Source organism: Melanostigma gelatinosum (assembly GCF_949748355.1).
Source record: "Melanostigma gelatinosum genome assembly, chromosome: 2".
NCBI lineage: Eukaryota > Metazoa > Chordata > Actinopteri > Perciformes > Zoarcidae > Melanostigma > Melanostigma gelatinosum.
Genome location: NC_136635.1, coordinates 21,139,074 through 21,160,396, shown reverse-complemented (window position 1 = coordinate 21,160,396; position 21,323 = coordinate 21,139,074). Strand labels below are relative to the sequence as shown.

Below are 21,323 nucleotides of genomic sequence, written 5' to 3'. Positions count from 1 at the left end.
ATTACATGTGACAGGACTGATGAAAGTGGGAAATGAATATTATTATGTTACAGTTTTTAGTGTGTCGTGGTACCACAGGGCCTCTGTGGTTCAGGTGTTCACAGTGTTAGCAGCTGCTAGGAGTGAGGAGAACAGAGAGTCTGGTCTTTGCTTCAGCACATCTGGATGGTCAAACTCAGCCACCTGTCAGACAAATCGCTGACTGTTAGTCTAGGATTGGAAGCACATGAACTTTATCTTTATCTTTTTTTTAATCTCTCAAACCTTTCCGTTGTCCATGACCAGAATACGATCTGCATGCATCACAGTGTTGATACGATGGGCGATGGTGAGCATGGTGCAGTCCTGAAAGGCTTCTTTGATGGTGGTCTGGATCAAGGCGTCTGTCTCTGCATCGATGGATGCTGTTGCCTCATCCAAAAGAATGATCTGTTGGAGCAGGGGAAGGACCCAAACGCAGTCACAGATCGCTTCAAGATCAGAATATCAATACAGACTCAAATAATTAGTAAATATACAAATACATTCTGCCTGTAGAAAAATACAGAACGCGGTTCATTAAACAGGCTACAGAGAGGAAACACTGCTGCTCTGGCAGTTATGATAGCTGCGTGTCTTAATTATGCCTCTAGTCCAAGAGGGTTGTTGGAGTTTGATTTATCATAATAGCACCATCAACTATATCCATTTGTTTCAATATATCTAAATGTTTGAAACTCATTATGTGACATCTGCATATTGAGAACTAGTGTGAATATAGTGTGGTCTGAATAGGTCAACATACATAAAAAAACAACATAGGTTTGCCTTCGCACAGTGATCCTGTGCAGACACAAACTCCATCAGACGTCTCTACAGCTGTTAAAGCCCACTGACAGCTGATCAGCTAATCAGGACGAAATCATGACATATATGTGGCAGTAGTAATCCAGTGGCTGTTCAGCGGCTGAAAAGTTGGGAAGTGTGTAAATAGCAAGAAAACAGAAGACAGAAATTCATGGACAAACCTTGGAGTTGCGTAGTAGTGCTCTAGCCATACATATGAGTTGTCTCTCTCCTACAGAGAAGTTCTCTCCATTCTCCAGCACTGTTGCCTGTAGTTTCCCCTCCAGTCTGGAGATCTAAGGAAACAAAACAATACTCATAGAACCACTTATAAGTCTGCTACTACCACCTCTAAGAGTAACCTATACTGACGATGATCAAATAATGATATAAAAACCCCAAGTTTGTAAAATAGTCAAAGCTACCAACTGAAACATAAAATTGCTACTTACACTTTACTGCATTGGCAATAATAATCTAATGGTATTGTGTAAAACTCACAGGGTATATTTTTCTACTCTGTGTACTTTTACTTTTACACATTAAGTACACAAAGCTCATAACACTTCAGTACTTAAACTCAAGTAAGGTCTTTCTGTTTGCTGCTGCCTTTAATTGAACCACATTCAATTAATATATTAATCCATTTCCTGCATTTCTGCATTTTACTGCTGAATTTAATTTCTTACACTGTTTCTTGAATTGTTTTTAAATCGAAAGTTACGAATGTAACTACGGTTCTATGAATCCTGGATGACCGCCAGAGGCAGTGCTTCACACTGGATATCTTCCGTCTCGCGCATGCGCAGGTCGAATATTTATATTAACAAAGTCACGTGTGACCTCGGATGACCCCCGTCGTCTATAAGTTCCGGTGTCATCCTTAGCTCAGTCCTATGGAATCTTCTCGCGAATTCACGGGATTCCGAGTGACCAAGAACTCTGGCGGTCATCCAGGATTCATAGAACCGTGGTTACATTCGTAACTTTCGTTCTATTTCATCCTTACTGACCGCCAGAGGCAGTGCTTCACACTGGATGACTTATACCAAAAGAGTCACGAGGAAGCACAGTAACTACCTCTTATAGCTCCGGCAGAGAAAATTGGCCAAAGAACCCTCCCCAGTGGGTGAGGGTTGGCAACGTTAACTCTGTAGTGTTTGGTGAATGTGCTCGGTGATGCCCATGAGGCCGCCGCACATATATCCCCCACGGGCACACCACTCAGGCTTGCCCTCGGTGTGGAGACACTCTTGGTAGTGACCCTTCACCCCGGACGGCCGAGCGCAGCCGCTCGCCTTGTATGTATAGGCAATGGCCTCCACTATCCAGTGGGACAGGTGCTGTTTTTTTAGTTTTTTTTTTAAAAGGAGCACAGCCCTTCTTAGGCTCACCATAACTGACTATGCAGGCGGTGGCTTCCACATAAGCTCTGATGGCCCACACTGGGCACAGCAGCCTTGACCTCTCCTCTCCCAATGGGGAGGGGGGGGGGGTCAACTTTGCCAGCTGGATAGGCCGGTTTATATGTGAACGTATCCACACCCTTGGGAGAAACACTGCATTAGGCCAGAAAGTGACACCCAAGCCATCTGAGTTCCACCTCAGACATGATTCTTCCACTGATAGGGCATGCAGCTCGCCCCCACATTGAGGTGAATTGACGGCAAGGAGAAAACAGTCTTGCCGATAGCCATCTCGGCTCCGCCTGTGCCAGGGGTTCAAAAGGAGACAAGCATAAGGTGTCCAGTACCAAGGGTAGGTCCCATGCCGGGGAGACCGGCCCTTATCCAGGAGGGACTGTAGAAACTCAGTACAGCAGGCACGGGGCGCTGTACTGGGACCTTGTTCTGAGCTGCCCACCAGTCGGAGAACAGCTTCCACCCGTTTCTTGTACTGCAGGCAGGTAGACCGCGCACTGGCATTCAGAATAGTCAGTCAGACTGGTTCTATGCAGCCACTCAGCATCCGGTCGGGCCCTCCCGTGACCCATAGTTGAAGGCGGCAGGGATTGGAATGCCAAATCCGACCCTCTAGTTGAGACAGGAGATCCCTCCTGTCGGGGAAGAACTCTGACAAGCTTATAGCAAAATCAGAGGGAATGGTGGAAAGGCATAAAGAAGATCCTCTGGCCACGTGTGAGCCAGGGCATCTTGACCCAGAGGGCTGGTCCTCTCCGTCAGGGAGACCCAGTGGGGGCAGTGGGTCGACACGTTCTGGATGCAGCCGCCACTCTCACGGTGGAGGCTTGTGACGGAACAGGAAAACCACAACCTGGTTCCGTTCTCCTGGTGGGTGCATTGCACACAGGCTGGTCAGGCGAGGGGCCTCCCAAGTCAGAAGGCCACGGTGATCCCCGTAGCAACTTCTGCAGATCTGGTGCCCCATTGATAGTTCATGGGAAATCACAGCAGAGGTGCTGTCCACCGGACAAGCACATGCTTTCCCTTCAAACATGGAAGGAAGTGCTCGAGCGCTAGCTCTAGAGCCTGGACCTGCGGTCTTTCAGCAGACAACTGCCCCCAGGCTGTCCTGTTCTGTCACACTGCACCCCGCCTTGAGAGGCAGGTATCTGTTGTGACAATCTCCTGGTGGAATGGGACACTGTTCGCCAGATATGCACTCCCTCCATGGGGATAGTGAATAGGCACTGTTTCGATAATATTACTGCCCTGTATCTGTGCCACTTGGCATCCAAGTGAAGGCTGTTCAGCCATCCGCAAACCCAAGGGAACGACAGTTGAGGCAGCTGTCAGTTTACCCAATAGTCGGTTGTTGGCCACATGCTGGGGCGACAGACAGGCCCTCATAGGGCCACACTAATGAAGGTTATGCTCTGAGAAGGGCTCAGGTAGCTCCTCTCCATGTTCACCTTGAGGCCCACCGGCCCACGTGAGAGAAGGCGAGCAGTGTCCTGTGGCGCCCGAAGCCGGGATGGCGCCTAGGTCAGCCAGTCGTCTAAGTACGGCAGTATGTTCACGCCCTGCGATTGCAGGGGCAAAGGACAGCAGTAAAACACTGTGAACACCCATGGGGAGATGGGAGAGTCCGAATGGAAGCACCCAGGACTGAAAGTTGTGGTGATGCACCATGGGAACATGGGAATAGGCGTCGATAGACGTGAACCACTCTCCCTTGGAAATCCGCTGCTGGGAGAAAGAACCCCGACAGCCGGCCTGGAGACATCTCCTGGCACCCCTGCCGGGGGGACGGGGACGTAAGTAGGGTTGTATAGGTAGCGGTCCGGCCTCTCAGCAGGACGCCGAGGCCTGTTGCGGCTACTAGGGTAAGCTGGAGGCTGAGAAAACGGCCTTGTGGGGCCAAAGTGGGACCCCTAGGTCTGGGGGTGCAGGCATGTCCCTGCAAAGACCAGAGAACTGCTGCCTGGTCTGGCTAGCTCTAATGCTGCGTTCACACCGGTCGCGTTGATTTTTTGACGCGCGTCGAGATTACATACAAAGTCTATGCACAGACGCGATGAGACTGGCGCGCCTCGATTTTGCGATCCCGCGGCGCGTTGGACGCGTTATTGCAGTGCGGTGGACGCGGTGGACGCGTTGGACGCCGCAAAATCGCCAACGCGCGAGTTGAAATTTTTCAACTTCAGCGACATAATCGGGTGACGCTGTGGCGCGATAGCCTATCAGCGTTGAGTTGCTGCCCCCGTCATCAGTGCCGTAGCTCCTGCCGGTGCTGAATCGCAGACAACAATGGAGGACAAATTAATAGTGGCGGTTTGTGGCTTCCCCGAGCTCTACGATACGTCGTCATATCACTACCGCGACCGAACTATGAAAGATATGGCATGGAGGAAAGTAGGTGAGGACGTCGGACAACCTGGTAAGTTATTATGTCTTTGTTACTTGATTCTAGCTATCGGTTGTAATTTACTAACTAGCTATATGAACCATGTTAGCATGAAAGCTAGCCCAACCACCGGCTTTCACACTAAATACGTTATGCGTTCCTTGTCAGATGAGATTTGCCGACGGAAGTGGAAGACTCTCAGGGACACCTATTTGAGAAAGAGGAGAGAGGAGACAGAGAGAAAGAGTGGCTCAGGAGCAGGGCCATCAAAGAAGTGGAAGTACTCTGCGGTTATGTCTTTCCTCAACCCCTTCGTGACTCCCAGGAAGAGTAGCGGTAACATGGGGAGGGTCGAGGGAGACAGTACCGCAGAGTACTTCACAGATGCAGGACCAGACCAGGACGACATGTCAGAGGCAGCAGCAGGGCCATCTGAGATTGACAGGAGAGGTTTGTTGAAGTGAAGACACAAAAGCACAGCATAGTTAAGTCATACAGAAAATATTACTACAGCTGAAGTAGTAACGACAGGCCAAAGCAGTGCAAGAGGTTTGTTTTTTTCATTTGGCAAAGCCTGGGTCTGTATAGTCTTCATACTTATTAAAAAAAATGTTTCATGAGCAAAAATAAGTTATAATAAAGGAGCTTTGAACCCTGGGCTCCGGATCTTAAACCACTATACTGTCATAGCTTTGAAGGCAAATTACTATTTAATTAAAGCAGCACTTTTGAGTAATAAAATTGTTTTATTGTTCATGTTCAAAGATGAAACAGGTTGGTCATCAGAGGACGGTGAGGAAGAACCTCAAGGTGCTGCTGCTCCTCCTCCTCCTGCTGCTCCTCCCGCTCCTGCTCCACCCATGGGTATGTACATCACAAAAGTTGGATTGCATTTTTTTGTATGAATACAATTTATGCATTCATGGTATGTTTTTCACAATTACAAATATTTACTTTACAAGCTATTGTAGTGATGGGATGCAATAGTTTCACGAAATATGTTGTTTCCATGTCATACAGGAAAAAGAAGGGCCCCAAAAAGGCCAACAGGGATCGAGAAGCAGCAGGAGATAGAGGAGCGCCTTCTGCAGGCATTGGAGAGAGACACCCCTGCTCCACCAGCTCCACCAGCTCCACAATCTGAGGATGAACTCTTCATGAGGAGCCTGGTTCCTTCCCTGGAAAGATTGCCACGCCAGCAAAAGGAATACATAAAATTGCAATTTCACAAAATACTTTATGATGCCAGCACTGTGGTGCTGAATTTGGAACATTTGGAACAGTTGGATTAGACATCTGGGGGACAATCTTTCCAGGGAACGAACCAGGAATTTAAAAAAAAACAATTAGTTTGTATTTTGTAAAAATTAGTTTGTTTTTTGTATATGTTTTTTGTATACGTTTTCTATACATTTGCAATAAATAAATGCACTTCATTTCATGTTACTTTGTCCATGTTCTTTATTGTAGTTTTACAAGAAATAAAGAAAGGATACAACTTTTATATATATAGATAGATATAGATATATATATATAGATATATATATATATATATAGATATAGATATATAGATATAGATATATAGATATAGATATATATGTGTATATCAGTGGAAAGGCCTCGTCAGCAACAAAGACGTGCGGCTGAAGTCCTTGGTGGTCAGCTCCTGGTAGTGGCAGGTCAGCAGGCAGTTGGAGGGTGCCAGATTTAAGAGCTTGACCAAAAGCTGAGTTGGCCAGACTCCCACCATCGCTGGTTCTTCCGTAGCCTCCGACATCAATCAGCCGGATACAACATTTCGCATCCACAACTGCCAGGAGAACTAATGAGAATGTTCCCTTGTAGTTGTAGAACTGAGATCCGGAATTAGCAGGGGCTTTGAGGACAACATGCTTTCCATCGAGTGCTCCACAGCAGAGAGGGAAATTCCACCGCTCCTCAAACTGCACAGCAATTGATCTCCACTCCTCTGTGGTGGGCACAGCCATGAACTCCTCCACAAGGCAGTCCCAAATAGCTGTGGCAACATCTGGGACAATACCGGCGACAGTGGAGACCCCGACACGGAAGCTGTTTGCGATGGTCCTAAAGGAGTCACCAGTAGCAAGATATCTGCAGCACAGAAGAACATTCAATTTAACAGAGTTATTGAACATACTGTAGCTGCTAATATAAGTCGTTTTTTATTGATATGACTGCACAGCTGCTGTCATGAATAATAAACATCTTAAATGCTGGTGATTTTCGTAAGATTACGTTATTTTGAGTATTGTCGGACTTCGGATCCATCATGGATCCAAACTCCATTCAGAAAAACTATGTTAAAGTGGCTTCCTTGCCCTGTTGTGGACCGACAAAGCCTGAACTTATTTCATTCTTTCATTAATTCATTTTATGGAACTGCCACTCACCGGAGACAGACGGACAGGCGCTCCGCAGCTGAGATGGAACGCCTGTAGTAGGTGTCCAGTCGACAAATCCTGGGACCGACCCGAGCCAACAGGTCATCAAACTGGCTAATGGTTAGCCGCATGTAGCGCTGGAAGCGGTAGTCATCCAGACGTAGTTCCTGGAGAAGTCTGTGAAATTCACCGAGCTGTGTTCGTCTACGGATGCTGTTATGGACCCAGAGACGACTGCGTTTGGCATTCCGACGTTTGAGGGACTTCCACAACACGTACAGAGCAGCAATTGTCCTTATTCCTGTCATGGTTGACGGCGGAAAACAATGGCGGCCAGATGGAGGCTTCCAGGACGATAAACCACGCCCCCTCTCCGGCGCTACGAGATTTTGCGGCGACCGGTGTGAACACAACCGGCGGCGCGTTGGACGCTTTTTTGCAGTGCGTTGGACGCTTTTTTGCAGTGCGTCAAAAAATCAACGCGACCGGTGTGAACGCAGCATAACAGTCCGCTGAAGCGCCTGTATAGCAGCTGACTCGAACAGCTCACCAGGTTCCACTGGGACAGTACGGAGGGTCCTCCTACATGTCTCAGATAGGGGTGACTGCGCCAGCCAAACCTGGCAGCGAGTCTGAACCAGGGTGGACATCATACATCCACGTTCCCTCGATATGAGCGCAAACGCCTGCAATGAAGCATCACTGAGCAGAAGCGTCGAAGTAGCCCGCTGCAGAGAATCTGCGAGGGAAAGCATGAGGTGGGAGAGGGAGTTGTCGATACGGTGCACAGCGCTGCTGTGTCATAAGCCCTGGATAGCAAGTCATCTTTGACCCAACATTGGGTCGAGGGCACCTGGCATCGGGCCTCAGAGTCTCCTCAGGGGAAACTGATGGACGCAATAGTCATCTAACTGGCTGGCATACGTGCAAGGCCAGATTTGCCGCCTCCTGCATGGTCTGATGTAAGGCGGGAGAGAGCCCTGGTGTCTCCAGCATGCATGCAACTCCCTCAGATATTCCTCGGAGAGAGGAACAGAAAAGGTGGTGAGGGCGAGAAGGCGCCTGAAGAAGGCACTCACAGGTGGATGTTCCAGCTGCTGTGTATGCCAGGCGTGCAAGCGTTTCCCACTGAGTTAACCTGAGCGGGGACGCTCTGTTAACTGTGACAGCCGTAAGGCTACAAAGTTTATGGCTACAGCCCCAGTATCAGCTTTGTTTAGCTAGTTTCCCACTGAGTTAACCTGAGCGGGGACGCTCTGTTAACTGTGACAGCCGTAAGGATACAAAGTTGATGGACACAGCCCCAGTATCAGCTCTGTTTAGCCATCTTCCCACTGAGTTAACCTGAGCGGGGACGCTCTGTTAACTGTGACGGCCATAAGGTTTACAAAGTTGATGGACGCAGTCCCAGCTAGCATCTCACCAAGTTAGCCTGAGTGAAGACACTGCTAACTGCAAATTACGTCAGATGTAAAGATTAAATCTCAATGGACACAACGCCAATGCCGATCTAGTGTCTCACCAAGTTTGCCTGAGCAGGAACACTCTGCTAACTGTGATAGCCGTAACACTGTGAAGGGCGGGCCGACAGCGTAATTCTACGCTCTCGTTAGCGCGCCACTCGATTAACTAGAGCGGAAGCGCTCTGCCAACCGTGGAACAAACAACTGTTATAGAAAACAATGTTAATCGATCTTACCGATTGCTGTCATCACGACTTAGCTGGCCCTTATCAGACTGGTGACGACCGATGATAGGGGCGTCCACCAGTCCGGGGCTCGATGTCCGAACGGCGAACACACCGTTCCCTCCGAAGAGGGACAGCTCGTCGCAGCCTTTGGAGGGCGAGAGAACCGCAACTCCGACCGGTGGTCACAAGGCTACAGCGACGAGCTCTAATATGTCTTGATCGTAGACACATCCTTGTGTATGCTACCATGGTAGCTAACCTGCGTCGCGAGAAGATGAAAAAGGACTGAGCTCAGGATGACACCGGAACTTATAGACGACGGGGGTCATCCGAGGTCACACCTGACTTTGTTGATATAAATATTCGACCTGCGCATGCGCGAGACGGAAGATATCCAGTGTGAAGCATTGCCTCTGGCGGTCAGTAAGGATGAAATAGAACTCCTTTTCTTTTGCCTTATGTTTTGATGATTTTAATGTGTTTTAATGTGTTTTATGTGAAGCACTTTGAATTACCTTGTTGTTGAAATGTGCTATACAAATAAACTTGCCTTGCCTTGCCTTACATACAGTGACTTTACTTGTGAGTATTTTCAGTGTGGTATTGCTACTTTTACTAAAGTAAAGAATGTAATACTTCTTCCACCAATGCTATGGTTCATAATACATTGGAAAATAAGGGTTCAATAACATCAATACACCACTAAGACAGCTACTATCTGGTCAGATAACATTTCACTTCAAGATATGTGAAAAGAAATCGCTGCACGCTAGCTAAAAAGATTGAGTCTGGATAATTGATTAGACTCTCTAATGAAACTGTTAATGTACTGTGCTTCATATTGTCCAGCGAACATACCGAGTCCTTAATGTAGGTCTTCTCCAGCGCCGCCCAGATCTCCTCATCATTGAAGTTATTGAAGGGGTCTAAGTTGTACCTGGAGGAAAGGACATGCACTATCACAGTTGGCGAGCCAGAGACTAACCCACCACAGTGGGAGCAGTGTGTACCTGAGTGTAAACATAAAGCTCTATGGAGTTAGGGGTTAGCTTAGGTTACCTGACCGTTCCAATGAATAGCACAGGATCCTGGGGAATGATGGACAATTTGCTGCGCAGATCCTGCAGACCAATGGCTGTAATGTCCACGCCATCTATCAGGATGGTCCCTGATGCTGGCTCCACCAGCCTGAACAGAGCCACGCCTAGAGAGGACTTCCCTACAGAAACAAAGGACAGTAACCCTAATGGTTCACAGAGGCAGGTCCCCTTAGCACCCTACAGCCATGTCTCTACAAGTCAACACTCTCATCCAAGTAAGTTCTTTCATTTACACATTTAAATCCAAAAAGATGCTGTTAAACTGGGCGATCAACATTTGCATTGCAGAAGATATATTATGATCAATATAGACTATAGGCTTTGTGATTTATTGTAATGCATATACCGGTATGTTGCTTATTACGGTATATGATATGACGTATTGAAATAAGTAAAATTGTGTGCGTATTTAGGACTGTTCAAGATTCAACTCTGATAATTCGTGATAGTTACCTTCAATCAATCAAATCATTTTAATATGTCTGAGTCATCGTGACAGTTTCTGAATTGCCCATTTACACCAAACTCAACCTGCATGAAAAACAAAGTTATGAGTAAAAACTGCTGGAGTCAAGGTCTTACCAGAGCCTGTCCTTCCCACAATGCCCAGCTTCTCTCCAGCTCGGATGAAGAAATCGAGTCCGTTCAGGACAATAGGTGTATTTTCTCGGTACCTCATCTTATAGTCCTGGAAGGTGATGGTTCCGCTCTTCGGCCAATCCTCTGGGACTTGGGCCTCCTTTATTTGCCTGGGGGCCTCAGACGTACAACCCTGTACACAATAAACAACAACTACTTTGAGGGAGGGGAAAGGTAGTGTGTCAGAGAAAAATGTAACTATTAGCTTTAGAAACTGTTGTCCTTGAGTCGTTTAATGGACAGTAAAAGACCAGTAAAAAATGGTTGGATTGTTGGTAGTTGTCACGCAGCCTGTGTACATGTGTATCATTATTTTTCAGAGGCAGAGATGTTTAGAGTCTGACCGTGATGTATTCCTGCAGCCGCTCCACTGAGTTGAATCTAGCCTCGACCGCCGTCGCCATCCTCACTGTATACTGAAGGATGCCTGTCAGCTGGACAACACACCAACATCTTTAAATACACACGTTGCAGTTGCTTTCACTGTATCTTTACAAAAATAAACGAAAGGTTCATTAATTTTCTGTTCCAAACTCACCTGTAAGGTGTAGGACAAGGCCAAGCCTTTCAAAGACGGACTGATGAAGTCATTACTGCTGAGCACAACGAACAGAGACACCAACCAGGTCATGGTTGAAGCCATGGAGTCCAGGCAGAAGGAGAGCCAACGTGCTCCAGAGTGAAACAATAAATAGTGGTTGGAGTTGATGTCATTCAGTGACTTGAACCTGCAATGTGATAAAGAACATGCAGGTTTGTGAACATACATACTGTACCGCCTCACCCAAATGATCCGTAATGCAGCATTTAAAACGCAGACCAGGTTTAGAGACACTGACTGAAACATCACCTGCTACTTTTGCACTGCATCTAACGATAAAGCAAGGAAACTCTATGAGTGAGTGTCCTTTGCTTATCTCTAGAACTGTTGATTTGATCTACTTCAAACTTGGCAGTTGTATTGCTGGGGACCCAAGGGAATGCAGTGTGAAATGTGGTGCGATTTGATCAGTTGGTGGCACTACAACAAACTTTGCATTTTGGCCCGAAACGTCAGAGCTGTAAGTGACGAAATTCCCAACATTTTGTTTGTTGTTCTGTCAAAGATTTAATGATATTTTTTTCACTTCACTGAAAGCCAACAATTGTCACAGCTCTGCCCCTTCTCGCCTGTCTCTTTATTTCTCACCCACCTCACTCTACTATCAGCTCATTCAGTGCACCTGTCAGCCTCCCTCATTCACCTGCCTCTGTTCACTAATCAAGCACTCCCTCCTCATCAGTACAACTACCCTCCCCTGCCTCTCAGTCACTCCTTGCCAGATCATTGCCATGTCTACCCTCCCGTTTGGCTCGTCCTTTTCCCGGTTTCCCTGTCTGCCTGCCCTGTTTCATCCTGCTGGAATTCCCCCCTCGTCTCGTCCGTGGATTCCCTGTTGTGTTCCTGGAAGTTTCCTGTTCTGATTTCATTATTCATTAAATACCTGCTTCACTCTACTTCTGGTCTTGTCTGCATTTGAGTCCTCCACCACACCCCGTGTCAACAATTACCTCTTAGGGTAACTTTAAATCAGGTTATAATGCATTATATTAGTTATTACAATACATTACTCTAACTCTAATGTATTAGAACTATGGGAATTATAATACCCTGATTTTAAAAATGTGCGTCATGATCAATTGTCTGCCATTTTAAACTGTGTCCATATTGTCACCCCGACAACGCTGCAAACAGCAATATAAGGAGCCACACAGTTGAGAGTCATGTCGAGGAACGTTGCTATCTTACAGTTGTATGTGTCTGTCTCTTATGTTGTAGGCATGGATGGTGCTGAGGCCGTGCAGGGTAGAGGTGGTGAGAGAGATGCAGGGAGAACGACTGACGTTCTCCATCCTCTTCATCTGTCGGATACTCCTCTGGAAGATACTGCAGATGAATCACAACTGATATATTTAGTTTGCCTTTGAAGAACTCTTGTACTGAACCTGCTTTTAAGACGTGCAACAATTTAAATGATTGTGAATTGCTACAATCCTATTTTACAAAAGTACCCATACAAATAATTTTTTTCATGTTTAAACTGGTATCAACTCACAAGAGAATGAGGCCGAACAAAGCTCCCATGAAAACCACAGCTGCCAGCATCGGAGGGAAGACTGCCGAGATGGTGATGATGGTGAAGGTGACCAGCAGAGTAAATTCAAAGAAAGTGTCCATGTGGAAGGGAAGCACCGTGTCCACCTCCTCTTGGTCTTTGGAGAAGCGGTTGAGAATGCGTCCTGTTGGCGTCGTGTCAAAGAAACTCATGGGACTGGAGAAAATCTGAGAAAGGAAAACAAAACAAAAGTCATCATAAACGTATATTTATAGGGAGTAGTTCATTTGAGGGTGATGAGGGGGGATGGCATTCCCTTTGTTCATAGAATGACCAAAATGCATCCCCCTTGTTAAGCTCCCATCCCTCCTCTCCATCCCCTAGTAGCAGAGTGAGGGCAGGGCCAGAGGGGTTGTTTAATTGTTGGAATGCTGTTAAGCTCTTTTATCAGAGCTTTTGAAAATGGAGTGGAGGAGAAGACAACTAATTGGAGTGACTGTTTGCACTTTCTCGAAGAATACACCAGGGGGCAGCCAAGAGACTTGGTGTGCAGTTGCCAACATCTACCTTCAGATCAGGGATACCACAGAGCCAAAAGTCTTCTCGCAGAGCACTTTGGAAACGAATACAAAATTGCATCTACGTATATGGAAAAGCTTCTCAGCTGGACGCCTGTTAAAAGTGAAGATCTTAAAGCATTGCAATAATTTTCCCTGTTTCTTCGAGGATGCTCAAATCTAACAGAGCAAATTATGCATATGAAGGAACTGGACCTACCATCTAATATGAGGAGCATCATCTTGAAACTTCCTTATAAGTTAAGGGAACGGTGGAGAAATGTTGCTTGTGATCTGCAAGAGCGAAGTGGCCGGAGAGCACTGTTTGAGGATCTTGTTGCTTTCATTGAAAAACAAGTCAGAATTGCCTCAGATCCACTTTTTGGCAACATTCAGTCACTCACAACCTACCAACTTGAAGGTCCCCAACGTTAGTTACTTGAAGCAAAGGAAAAAAGGAAGCAGCTTTGCCACCAACGTTACTGCAGTGAAAGAAGGAGTCATCACTCAGTACACAGGAAACAAGAACAAATCTTCCTCTCTTCACAACTGTCTGTTTTGTAAACAAAGTTGTCACTCGTTGGATAAATGCTGTTAGATCCTGGGGTACTTCTGGCCCGATACGGGGCTACTTACTGACTCAGCTCTCTATTAAAAGATTGTCGAGCTGGTGTTCTTGCGAGGGAACTCGCCTGGCTCCGCTAACTGCCGTTACTCCCGACGTCTACCCTGCTTCCTCCGGTCTGAGCGCGCTCGGCCGAGAGACCAGTCCTGGCCCCGGGCCCTCCCACCAGTCGCGTCGGTTATGGCAGCTTCCCTCTTATGGATCCGTGCTCTTGGTAAATGCCAGGTTAGGTTTTAACGGCTAGGATTACTTCTTTCTAAAACCGTAAGGGGTTGTTAAGTGGATTCGGTCTCTAGGATAACCTTTCAGAACTCAGTTGTTAAGACATACAATGGCTTTAACTTTTTACTGCCACGAGGAACTTTTTACTACTTGAGCAAATAAATGCACTTGAGAAATTTACTTTAAATGCAGATTAGATATTTATTGCAGGTTATATTTAGTTAGTTTGCAAGGGTTAAGCTACAGCTCACATAAAAAGTTACTACACTTGATTCGTTACTTTAATTTTCTTCTTCGATTACACTCATTAGTTTTAGATGCCGAGACGGCTCGGTTGGAGCTGGATGTTCAATGGTGCGATGAAAAGGTTCTTTTGGAGTTGTTAGGAGCGAAGGTCCGGCCGGACCCTCAGTCCTCCTGCTCTCGCAGCGAAGTCCGTTCAACAGTCCTCAAAACTCAGTACAAAGTCTTTCTAGGGCTGCTGCGTCTTCTCCGTTGTCCAGTTGTTAAGAATCGAGCAGTGGGGAGAGGAAATCTCCGTCTTTAAATCTTATTGTCCACGAACAGCGGTCTTCTTTCCGTGAACAGAGACGAAGTCCTCAATACATCAGTTGCGATCGTCCGTATCTCCTCATCGGCGCACTTGGACGGCGCCCGTGTCGAAATCCCAGTGTGTTGCCTGCAAACGTCTTCTTTTATCCATCATTTGGGCTCTGTCGGCCCCCCCCTGTTCAATACATGATCTCATCTCCCCACCCACTGGAGAGGGCGTTGGGTCCTGAACATGTCCGGACAAGTCCAGGCTTCATCCTGTATTATGCCTCTATGACTCATCTTTTGCGACAGTCTTTTCCTAACCCCACCCATAACATCTGTTACTACTTTTTGCCAACTCATCCTGACCAAACACTTCTATCGCAGCTCCGGTCACACAGAACATTTGTTAATCAGTTTTTACATTTGTTAAATCACTCTATGCATTAAACATTTGTTACATATTGATTACATATCCTGACTCTCCCTTGAATGTGCCAGCATGTTACCGAGGCAGCTCTGTGGGCTCAACTCTTCTTGACAATGCTCACAGTTTAAAGTGAAAGGACATCGTGATAAAATTAACTTTATCAAAGAACAGGGTATTTGTTTTGGTTGCCTGAAAGTAGGCCACACAAGCAAAGACTGCAGGAGTCTCTTGGATTGCAATGTGTGTCACCAAAAGCACCTTGGAGTCCTTCACATAGAGTGGCAAGACAAAAGAACAACCTTTCAACAAGCCCAACAGTCTGTGAGCCCTCCAAGTGTCTCAACCACCATGTCTCAAACCTGCGGCCATATTGGGGCTGGTTATGAAGATAATTCCATCTTTTCTATTGTCTCAGTCAAAGTCAAGAGCCAGAGAGGTAACAAAACGGTGCAGACATATGCCTTCTTGGATCCAGGGAGTTCCGGCACATTCTGTACAGAGGACTTGGCAAGAAAACTGAACTTGAAGGGTAAAAGGACTAGTATTCTGCTGAGAACAATGAATCAAAAGAAGATCGTAAATGCACATATTCTGTCAGGCCTTGAAGTGTCTGGTATGAGCACAAACTATTTCATTGAGTTACCTGATGTTTTAACTCAAAGGAGCATGCCTGTTTCTGCACTCAACGTCCCACGAGAGGAGGGTCTTGATCAATGGTCTTACCTCAAGGATGTTAAGCTCCACGACATTGACGCAGGTGTTGAGCTACTAATTGGAACTGATGCTCCAAAAGTGATGGTGTCACGGGAGTTCACAGATAGGACCCAAAAGCAAGACCACAGGAGACAGAAGTGAATGTTCAACAGGTTTTATTTATAGACAGGTGGGTGCAGGTGTGGAGCCCGTGGTCCGACACCCGAGTGGCAGATCGACGGTGTGAGTCCCGTGGCTCGACACCGGAGGCCTGGCAGCTTGACGGCGATTGTAGTCCGTTTAACCCCAGGCGGGTAGAGCGACAGATCGACGGTGTGAGTCCCGTGGCTCGACACTGGAGGGCTGGTGAGTTGACGGCGTGAAGTCCCGTGGCTCGATACTGGAGTCGACAGAGTGTAATCCGTAGACCACAACGAGAGCAGAGCGGCGGAGCGCATCCACAAACACAAGGAGGGCAGAGCGGCGGAGTGTAATCCACAGACACAAGGAGGGCAGAGCGGCAGAGTGTAATCCACCGACACAAGGAGGGCAGAGGATGCCACGGGGTTTCAGCCGGTTAAAGACGGTACGACCTGACACTCCCAGACTGCAGGGCCAGAGCTTATATAGTGGCAGGATACTCATTAAGGGGCCCTGAGTCTGGTGTGTCAGGCTGCAGGAGGTGATCAGCTTGAGTGTCCTCAGCCGTGCACGATTAAGGGTGCGGCCCTGGGAGGTGTCGGGTCAGACAGGGATCCTGGATCCTGACAGATGGAGCCTTGGGAGCTGATAAACAGCCAGGATGAAGGGCCTTATGCGGTCAGAACCAGAGTTGGTTGGGTCATTAATGGTCCACTTCGCGGCGGGAGCAGTAGGAGTAAGAGTGGCTGCCCTGCTGTAACAGCCAACTGAATCTCTGTGGAACATCTGCAAGGAATGCTGGTTAAACAGTATAACCATGACTTTAATGAGAGATCATCAGAGGAGCAGATTGAAATGTCCAGAGAAGACATCAAGTTCATGAATGTTATGAGCAGCACAACAGTCCTTAAGTATATCTCCAGTGAAACCAGACGATTCTACACTTTTGTGGCAAACAGACCCTCTTTCATCAGAGAAGCAGCAGATGTAGATCAGTGGAGATATGTGGGTTCCAAGGATAATCCAGCAGATGACGCATCAAGAGGAATGAGAGCTGAGGATTTCCTGAAAGGCAGGAGATGGATAAGTGGACCTGAGTTTCTCTATCAGTCAAAGAAGGAGTGGCTTAAACTTGATGGGAATCTTGATGTGATTTCTGCAGATGACCCAGAGGTCAAAAGGGACTTAATGGTAAATGCTATCATCAAGGATTTTAAAAATGCCACCAACCACCTGATCTACTATTTTTCATCTTTGACTAGACTAAAAACATCTGTGGCTTGGTTTCTGAAGGTCAAGGAACGTCTCTTGTTGTTGGGACAGAAGAGAAAGGAGTTTTGTGCTTCTGCAGGCCTCAGAAAGGACGATCTGAAGAATCAGGAGCATGAAGTGGAAAGAAAAGTTCAAAGCTTTAAAGCCTCACTCAAAGGACAAAGAATAACACCTGAAGATCTTGCTAAGGCAGAGCAGTCAATCATTCAATATGTACAACGACACAAGTTCAAAGCTGAAATTCCCTTAAGGAACGGATTCCAGACGTAACACAAGACACCACACAGGGCGGGTGGAGGGGGTCCGGAGGAGGGATGTCCCCACAGCTACAAGGCCGACTAGGGTGGGCGGCGGGGGTCCGGAGGAGGGGTGACAGGATCTGACCCGCCACGGGGCCGCCGAAGAGCGTCGGCCACCGGTGCTCCGGCGGACGGCCGGGAGGGCAGAAGGGCTCCGGACACGGGTGCTCCGGCGGACGGCCGGGCGGGCGGAAGGGCTCCGGACACGGGTGCTCCGGCGGACGGCCGGGCGGGCGGAAGGGCTCCGGACACGGGTGCTCCGGCGGACGGCCGGGCGGGCGGAAGGGCTCCGGACACGGGTGCTCCGGCGGACGGCCGGGCGGGCGGAAGGGCTCTGGAGAATAGGATGCTGGTGCCGCAGTGGCAGGTACTGGAGGTCTCTGCTGCTCCGCGACGGCAGCGGGCACTGGAGGTCGCTGCTGCTCAGAGACGGCAGCGGGCACTGGAGGTCGCTGCTGCTCAGAGACGGCAGCGGGCACTGGAGGTCGCTGCCGCTCAGAGACGGCAACTGGAGGTCGTTGCGCCTCTGGGACGGCGGCCGGGTGTGGGAGAGGCTGCGGCACGGAGGCGGCGACAGGAACTGGAGCGGACTGCGCCGCTGAGGCGGCAGGAACTGGAGCGGGCTGCGGCGCTGAGGCGGCAGGAACTGAAGCGGGCTGCGGCGTAGAGGCGGCAGCGGCAGGAACTGGCGTAGAGGTGGCAGCGGCAGGAACTGGAGCTGGCGCTGCGGCGGCAGGAACTGGAGCGGGCTGCGGCGTAGAGGCGGCAGCAACTGGAGCTGGCGCTGCGGCGGCAGGAACTGGCGTAGAGGCGGCCGCGGCAGGAACTGGAGCTGGCGCTGCGGCGGGAACTGGGACTGCGGCGGCAGGAACTGGAGCTGCGGCGGCAGGAACTGGAGCTGCGGCGGTAGGAACTGGAGCTGCGGCGGCAAGAACTGGCGCTGCGGCGGCAGGAACTGGAGCTGGCCCTGCGGCGGCAGGAACTGGAGCTGCGGCGGCAGGAACTGGAGCTGCGGCGGCAGGAACTGGAGCTGCGGCGGCAGGAACTGGAGCTGGCCCTGCGGCGGCAGGAACTGGAGCTGCGGCGGCAGGAACTGGAGCTGCGGCGGCAGGAACTGGCGCTGGCCCTGCGGCGGCAGGAACTGGAGCTGCGGCGGCAGGAACTGGAGCTGCGGCGGCAGGAACTGGAGCTGCGGCGGCAGGAACTGGAGCTGCGGCGGCAGGAACTGGCGCTGGCCCTGCGGCGGCAGGAACTGGAGCTGGCCCTGCGGCGGCAGGACCAGAGAGCGGCTCTGGCTCCGCGGCCGCGAGGTCCGGGGATAGCTGCGGCTCCGAGACCACAGCTGGGACTGGAGGTCGCTGCTGCTCCGGGACGGCAGCGGCAGGACCTGGAGGTCGCTGCTGCTCCGGGACGGCAGCGGCGGGACCTGGAGGTCGCTGCTGCTCCGGGACGACAGCGGCGGGAACTGGAGGTTGCTGCTGCTCCGGGACGACAGCGGCGGGAACTGGAGGTCGCTGCTGCTCCGGGATGACAGCGGCGGGAACTGGAGGTCGCTGCTGCTCCGGGACGGCAGCGGCGGGAACTGGCGGTCGCTGCTCTGGGACGGCAGCGGCGGGAGCTGGAGGTCGCTGCTGATCTGGGACGGCAGCGGCGGGAACTGGAGGTCGCTGCTGCTCCGGGATGACAGCGGCGGGAACTGGAGGTCGCTGCTGCTCCGGGACGGCAGCGGCGGGAACTGGCGGTCGCTGCTCTGGGACGGCAGCGGCGGGAACTGGCGGTCGCTGCTCTGGGACGGCAGCGGCGGGAGCTGGAGGTCGCTGCTGATCTGGGACGGCAGCGGCGGGAACTGGAGGTCGCTGCTGCTCTGGGACGGCAGCCGCGGGAGCTGGAGGTCGCTGCTGCACTGCGACGGCAGCGGCGGGACCTGGAGGTTGCTGCTGCTCCGGGACGGCAGCGGCGGGAACTGGAGGTCGCTGCTGCACTGCGACTGCGGCGGCCGGGACTGGAGGTCGCCACGGTATGGAGACAGCGGCGGCCGGGACTGGAGGTCGCCGCGGTACGGAGACGGCGGCGGCCGGGACTGGCGAAAGCTGTGCCGCAGAGGCGGTAGGAACCGGAGCTAGCTGCGGCGAAGAGGTGACAGGAACAGGAGCCGGCTGCAATGCAGTCTGACTACGGGGAGCCGGAGTCGACCGGGCCACTGAGTGTTCCGCTACCCTTGCATGGCTCAGTCTCCGGCTGAGAAGGCGCTTGACCATATACTCAGAGTTCCCCAGAGGGTCAAAAACTCTCATCAGAGCAGTCACAAAGTCCACATACCCCACAGTATTAGGCTGGTCGCTGCTCACTGTGTACATGGCCCAGTCCAAAGCCCTTCCCCGCAGTAAGCAGACCACGTAAGACACCTTGGACCTGTCTGAGGCGAAAGTCAGGGGCTGTCGGTCAAACACCCGTTGGCATAGCAACAGGAAGCCTTGACACTTCCCCAGTGTTCTATCATAGGGACTCGGAGCCGGCACGGGGGATTCCCAGACCGGCGGAGCGAGGACAGGCGGGAATAGTGCGGGTGCTGGAACTGGTGGAGACTTGACTGTCCGGGCTAGTTCCGGACAGTCAATGCATCAATGTTAAAAGAGGAAGAAGTCTTCTGAAGAGATATGGAGTGCTTTTCACCTGTCTAACCAGTCGTGCTGTGCATTTGGAAGTGGCATATACACTAGACACAGACTCCTGTATAAATGCAGTACGAAGGTTCATCTGTAGACGAGGTGCAGTCTCCACTATCAGGTCGGATAATAGCACAAACTTTGTTGGAGCCAACCGGGAGCTGAAGGAAAGTCTGGCTGTTCTGAATCATGACAAAATTCAAAGGGCTTTGGTCCAGGATGGCATAAAATGGAACTTTAACACCCCAGCAGCTTCCCATCAAGGCGGCATCTGGGAGCGCCTGATTCGTTCAGTGAAAGGTGTTCTCACCTCAGTTCTGCAACAGCAAATTCTGGACGATGAAGGGCTCCAGACTATTTTCTGTGAGGTTGAAGCAATTCTAAATGACAGACCCATCACAAAAGTCTCAGATGACCCAGATGACCTTGAAGCTCTCACACCAAACCACATTCTAATGTTAAAGGGCAAACCAATCATGCCACCAGGACTATTCATTCAAAGTGATCTATACATCAAGAAAAGGTGGAAGCAAGTACAGTACATGGCTGAACTCTTCTGGAAAAGATGGATCTCTAAGTACCTGCCTATGATGCAAGAGAGACAAAAGTGGACAAGGCCAAGAAGAAGCCTCACTACTGGAGACATTGTCCTTGTTGCGGACTCCACAGCTCCAAGAGGATCTTGGATGATGGGAAAGTTTTGGAGGCAAGACCAGATACAAAGGGGCTGGTGCGGTCTGTGCGACTTCAAACCAGGACCAGCATTCTGGAGAGGCCGGTGACGAAGCTCTGTCTGCTTTTGGAAGTGGCAGACTAAACATCATGGACTGATGTTTTCTCTACCTCTATTTTCTCTCTCTAATCTTTCTTTTTTGTTGTAGCTGTCAAGAAGAAGAGTAACTTTAGGTCATGTTTATTGTAGGAATAGCTCGTTTGAGAATAATAATTGTGATATTATGCACAATTAGGGGCCGGAATGTTGGAGCTATTTATTTGATATTGTATTTTGTTATTTCATTTATAAGTAGTATTGTTTAATTATTGTAGATGTTTCATATGTTAAAATTTATTTTTCTCTTTAATAGTAATTTGTTTAGTTCTATTATGTTTTGGGTAATTACTGTGGGCACCTGTTGCTATTTAAACGAGGAGAAAGGTAGGACCAGCATGCACCGGGGTGGGCGTATAGTTTTTACCAGCTGCACAGCAGCATTGCACTGCACAGGACAGGAGAGACAGCACGACAGGAGTTTTGTGAATTAGTTTGTTTGCTTGTTTTATTTGCTCTATTTAATAAATACACAAAAATGGAATCCTGCTTGGAC

At 49.5% G+C, this 21,323-nt stretch overlaps 1 protein-coding gene across 1 annotated transcript in view; it reads right to left on the bottom strand.

The window, feature by feature from the left end:
• LOC306793791 (ATP-binding cassette sub-family C member 12-like) overlaps positions 1-21,323 on the bottom strand; it is a gene marked incomplete at its 5' end in the record, with an annotated part of 59,929 nt that continues 38,606 nt past the window's right edge. The window contains 10 exons of the mRNA XM_079291560.1: positions 1-183; positions 265-429; positions 1,008-1,121; positions 9,583-9,661; positions 9,784-9,943; positions 10,407-10,596; positions 10,808-10,897; positions 11,002-11,191; positions 12,253-12,390; positions 12,560-12,786. Of these exons, the coding sequence (XP_079147686.1) occupies positions 91-183; positions 265-429; positions 1,008-1,121; positions 9,583-9,661; positions 9,784-9,943; positions 10,407-10,596; positions 10,808-10,897; positions 11,002-11,191; positions 12,253-12,390; positions 12,560-12,786 (1,446 nt within the window). The 3' untranslated portion in view covers positions 1-90. The remainder of the gene's footprint in view (positions 184-264; positions 430-1,007; positions 1,122-9,582; positions 9,662-9,783; positions 9,944-10,406; positions 10,597-10,807; positions 10,898-11,001; positions 11,192-12,252; positions 12,391-12,559; positions 12,787-21,323) is intronic.